At 45.0% G+C, this 5,573-nt stretch overlaps 1 protein-coding gene across 5 annotated transcripts in view; it reads left to right on the top strand.

Annotated features, from left to right (window-relative positions):
• The window catches only part of Pcnt (pericentrin), a 114,663-nt gene extending 110,216 nt beyond the window's left edge, over positions 1-4,447 (top strand). For all 5 annotated transcript variants that reach the window (XM_023715884.1, XM_023715885.1, XM_023715886.1 and 2 more), the window contains 4 exons: positions 1,452-1,531; positions 2,635-2,746; positions 3,583-3,710; positions 4,025-4,447. In XM_023715884.1, the coding sequence (XP_023571652.1) occupies positions 1,452-1,531; positions 2,635-2,746; positions 3,583-3,710; positions 4,025-4,068 (364 nt within the window). In that variant the 3' untranslated portion in view covers positions 4,069-4,447. The remainder of the gene's footprint in view (positions 1-1,451; positions 1,532-2,634; positions 2,747-3,582; positions 3,711-4,024) is intronic.
• The last annotated feature ends 1,126 nt before the right edge of the window (positions 4,448-5,573 follow it).

The raw sequence follows: 5,573 nt of genomic DNA on the forward strand, positions 1-5,573 counted from the left end.
GGGCTGGCTGGCATGTGGTGCTGGGGGATTGAACCGTGGTCCCTCTGATTTGCTAAGCTTGTTCTAAGTAGGTGCTTTAGACCACTGAGCCATCTCACCAGCCCCGCTCTTGGTGTTTAGATGGTTTTATTCCATGAAACTTTACAATGTTTTCTGTCAAGTTGAATGATGCTTGAAGCCTCAAAAGACAGATGATACTTATCTTTGAAAAATACTGCATGCAGTTGTCCCTTGTACACTATAGATTTTAGAGTGCCCTTTTATACCTCTCCACAGGTTTCATGCTGGTGTTCTTTCTCCCACTGGCCACATAAAATAATATTTAAAACTTTTATTTTGCAAATTTTTCAATTTTTAGTATTTTTGTTAGATCTATATCACAGACAAGGAGGGAGTGGTGGATAATTGACAGTATGTGTTTCCTTGAGGTTGCAGCCAGTCTTGAGCCTATGCACACTCTTGGGACTTGACTGGCCTGGTAACCCAAGCCCTACCCACCCATGTCATCATCCCCAGTTCCCTAGGAAGGCGTTGTTCACATTTGCTTGGCGTTTTGTACAGGGATCTCCTCTAGAGCAAGAGTGCAACTCTTTGGCACTACTGGGAACTCTAATGATTTCAAAAGAACAGTGTTGAAACTTTATTTCATTTTCTAATTTTGTAGTTTTTTCATTTATAAAACATTAGAATGAGCAGCTGTCTCTGCTGATGCCTGCAGAGGCCCCTTCCCAAGCCAGGCTGGGCCCATCTGAAGTGTTGGACAATAGCCCAGGAGGAGAGGTCCCTATACTTCTGAGTTCTGCCCACCACGGGCATCTGTTGTGCACCCACCCTTCTGTCTGTCTGGCCTGTGGAGAGGATGCCTCTTTTCAGGAAGTGCTTTGGTTGCTGGATGGGAAAGGTAGCCAGACCTTCACACATTTGCACTTGAATGATGACCCATGTTCCTGTAAAGGGTGGAGGAATATGCAGTCCCTTTCATACCATGAAGAAGGAGTTGCCGGCCTACTGCTTTTTGGAGAGCTGTTCTAGGAAGGTGCCTTGATCGCTGACAGGTGGCATCAGGGACAGTGGGAGGCTAGGGGCCAGATGAAGCATGTTGTCCCTGGTCACTGGCACTACACATAGTCATGTACTGGAGCCCGACAGCTCTGAGCTAAGTTGTTTTGGGGTCATATTGGAGCCAGGGTGGTATATGGTGGAGTCACAGGTAGGTGACTTCATCAGGGTGGTAGCCTTGGCATAGGAGGGTTTCTGTACCATATGTGAGCACAGGCAGCTTTCCACATGGCACCAGCTCAGCCCACTGAATGACATGGTGGGCATGGATGCTGGGTTCGCTGTAGGCAAGCAGGTCCAGCTGAGTAGTTTGGTCACATTGGGATTTGCATTGCTCAGCTCACTGCTGTTTTGCTCTGGTTTTAAACGTGCTCTGTCTCTTTTATTTGTAGGTTACGGTTTTTGGTGAAGAAGTGGCAAGAAATAGATCAAAAAGGAGTCCCACTGCTGCAAGGCAAAGCCCCCCACCCAGGTGGGACTCAGCTACCATTCATTGTAACTTGCAAGCCTCTCTTCCTGCTACCTGTAGCATTTTTAATAGTGTTTTGGCCATTTCTCAGTGGGAATGCAATAAAGCACAGTCGGAGAACTGGTAAATTCAGTCAGTACAGTTGTTAGAGGCCAGAGTAGAATAGGCAACATGCAAACCCAGGCTTCCTCAGAGTGGTTAGAGGCCAGAGCAGCCTGAATCTGCTGTCTTCACAGACTAGCACTCAATAGGGTAGTCTTCTTACTCTCAGTAGTTGTGCTCCCTGTGGCACAGTCCCCCTTTCAGAGCACTGTTGCTTAGTTTTGGTCAGCCAGATCTTGTTTCTGACATTTGCTGTCTACTACTACTTGCAGAGCAGCCTTGCAACAGCAAAGGGGCTGACTGAGAGGCAGGGCTTGTCCCAGTCACTAGGGTGACAGACATGAGTGTCCTTCCTTCTCAGCACAGAGGACACAGAGCAAGCCATGACCCCCTGGGCTGTTGGAATCACTGCTGACTGCCATGGTGCCTGGGTCATCCTGGTGGCTCTGTCAGTTCAGGCCATCAAGAAGGCTTAACCCCTGCAGGCTACACCTAGTTTTCTCTAGGACTTTCACCCCTCCTTCCTCCTCAGCCCCTCAGAGCTGGTAGAGATAGGAGAGCCCCTCACATTTTATCAATAATCCTCTAGGGCTCCCCAGTGTAATTTGTCCTACTGATACTGTGGATTGGACACAGCCTTGTGAAAGTAAAGTACAGGTTATCAAACTCAAAGTTCTCAAAAGCTTTTAAAAATATAAGCCAATTCAATCCTTGGTTGGGGGGGGAATATATATATATATATATATATATATATATGCCAAGCATGGTGGCACATGCCTGCTGTCCCAAAATATAGGAGGCCAATGCAAGAAGATTAAGAGTTTGAGGCCAGTCTGGGCTGTACAGTAGAACCCTGTCTGAAAACAAACGAACAATAACAACAAAAAACCCTCAAAATAGAACATGGACTCTAAAAATGTTTGAAAAATTATCATTTAGACTCCCAATACTTATAAATTTATCCTTTTTGTATTCCTTTGGTTGTTTAATAATGCTGGAAAAAGGACCCCGAGTACCACGAAAGCAGTTCTCTCTGCTGGAAACCAGAGAGTCCCCTCCAACCCGGGATGGGCCTTCTCACCACAGGAGGAACCACCTCCCCAGCAGGAGAGAGAGGTCAGTGGTGAACCAGCTGCTTCATCTTTGCTGCTCTCTCCCAACAGTACATGGTTCCTCAGTGGTTCTGGCTGAACGTTCTGACTTTGACCTATCCCAGAGGAAGGCAGGGCACCCACTCGTGCACCCGTGGGGCTGGCAGGTCTGCTTCTCTCTGGGGAGGGCCTCAAAGAGGATTGGGAGTGTGTCAGGTAGAAAGTGAAAAATGGGGCTAACAGGAGACAGAGTAGCCAGGTGAAGACTGGACAGTGGTGAGTTTGCCCCAGGGAAGGACCAGTGGTCCCCACTCAGACATCTGTTATGGAGTGAAGGATGATGAAACATTATCCAGTTTGTATGAAGGGGGAATTTGTGTGTGTGTGTGTGTGTGTGTGTGTGTGTGTGTGTCTGTGTAACCGGGGATTGAACTCAGGCCCTTGTGCTTGCCAGGCAAGCACTTACTCTACTGAGCCATCTCCTCAGCCCCTGGAGGAAATAATTGAAAATTTAGTGACTGCGATGATATACAATAGTTTCTAGGTATTGCAACTGTGTCAAGTGTGTAAATGTTGGGTTTTGGTTTTGTTATTTTTAGATAGGATCTCATTATGTAGTTCAGGATGCCCTTGAACTGTGTAACCCAGGCTGGCCTTGAGTTTATATTGATCTTCCTACCTCAGCCTCTTGTGTGCTGGGATTAGCACTTTGTAAAAAGCTTTACTTTTTGTTTGTGATAAGAAAGACTATGAAATAGACAGATCTGGAAGTGATGCATGTCCCGTGGTTCTGCCTTCTAACTCACCATTGTCAGATTCAATTTTGTCTTTTTTCCCTTTGATGTGGTGGTTTGTTTGAAGATCCACTCCATCCCCAAGTTCAAGATTAGAAAGATCCCTGACTGCTTCTCAAGATCCAGAACCTTCCTTAACAGAATATATTCACCATTTAGAAATGATCCAGCAGAGGCTAGGAGGAACACCTCCAGGTAATGAAAATCTTTCTTGAATTACTTGTTAAAATAGTGTAACCATGCTTTAGAATGTACCATAATGTAGTGAAGACTGCTGGTCTGCAGCTTAGTCATTGTTGGTGTCTGTCCTAATAGTCACCTGTCATTAATAGGATTGCAATAAGGAGTGGCAGTGAAGATCCTCACAAAGGCATAAATGACTCAGCAGGGAGGGCTATAACTTGTTTTTATCAGAATTTAGATTAATTCAGTGATAGTATTTGAAATTTATTATTAAAAGATGTGGAAAGTCGTATAACAAAGTGCTACCTTATTTTTATTACATTTAGATTCTACTTCCAAGAAATCCTGTCGCCAGAAGATAAAACAATGAATAAAGTCGTGTGGCTCTTAAACTATGGCAATTCTGTTGAGGAAAAGCTGTTTTTCCCAAGGAAAGCATGGGATGTGGTCCAGGGTGTTCTTCAGTGTGCCCATGATGCCATCCCCCAAGTGCCACCAAGTATTCTTGCCTCTACGAAGTGTGCAAGCCAAATGGAGCATTTTTTCTGTGACCTCAGTGCCCGACAGCTGCCTGACTGTTCTGTGCCTGACTGTGGAGCCTCTGCCTCCTCCAGGGAACAAGATGGAATGGCTTTCATTTGTCTGTTAAAGTGTCAGATGGGAGCTTCGCTTAAAGATGAACTTTTAAGACACATTCAGGAAGGAAGGAATAAAATATAAGCACTGTTCAGTTGTGAACAGCCTTGTTTAGCTCTTCCAGTGTATTCTTTTCATAGGCAAAAAAGTAATTAAAACTTAGCATTTATTTCCGACTTCTTTGAGCCGTTTTCAGTAGCCCTTGGGTCATTCTCACAGCATTACACACTCGCCACTGTACTTGGCCCATTTTGTTTCTGTAAGTTGCAGCCCTCAGGATGGTGGCTAGGTGTTTCACTAGTCCTTGTGCCACATGGTGACATCCAGCCCAGGTTCCTTTACCCAGACATGTGCTGAGTAGGCGTGTGTATATCTCTTGGTGATACACATTCATACATGTATGCATTTAGTTAATTTTTTAAATGTAAATCTAGTTAGTGAGTAGAATGTTATTATTTGAAAGTTTGCATAATGAAAGATGGAGGGGGAAAGAAAACCAAACATCATGACAAACTACAGTTTGGCCCAGGAGTATACACACAGTATTTTATCAGTCACTATAGCCTGGAAAACGGAAACCACTTTGGGTTTTCAGACAGAGGGAATTGAATGGAAGGACTCAGCTCTTCTGATGAAGGTGGTGAAGTGGTCAGGGATGAGCCACTGAAGTTGTCATCCTGGTGCTGGAACAGTGAAACTGTTCTTTGGACTCAAGGGCCCTTCCCAAAAGTCCCTCTGATAAATGGGCCCAGAAGAGACACATTAGCTGCTGGTGATGCAGCTCCACATTCCATGAAAGATAGAAAAATGCTTGTCTGCCCTCCTGCCTTCAAGTTGCCAGAAGCAGGCAAGGGAGCTTGGGACAGGTACCTTGCAGCAGTCCATGTCTTACCCAAAGCAAAGAGAACTGAATGTTGACTGAAGGCACACAGCAGGTGAAAAGCATGGTCCGCCCTTTTGGATTTCTGCATGAGTTTTCAATCTACTTGTTCTTCATCACCAAGATAGAAGTTAAGGCACCTTGCTGATAGGAACATGTATGTCTCTTCCATGAGGAAGATGCTTTGTTTTCTCTGTGGCTATGAGATGTCTATAGCAGTTATGAATTGCTTGATGACTGAACCTGTTGTAAAGTTAATAATCCACCATCCCACTATAGAAAATGGAAGGAAGATGGAAGCACTCAGTGCACACACAAAAGTTGATCCGGTCATCATTTCTGAGTCAAAGTGCAGGCTG

Source organism: Octodon degus, unplaced genomic scaffold (genome assembly GCF_000260255.1).
Source record: "Octodon degus isolate 3935 unplaced genomic scaffold, OctDeg1.0 scaffold00045, whole genome shotgun sequence".
Classification (NCBI taxonomy): Eukaryota; Metazoa; Chordata; class Mammalia; order Rodentia; family Octodontidae; genus Octodon; species Octodon degus.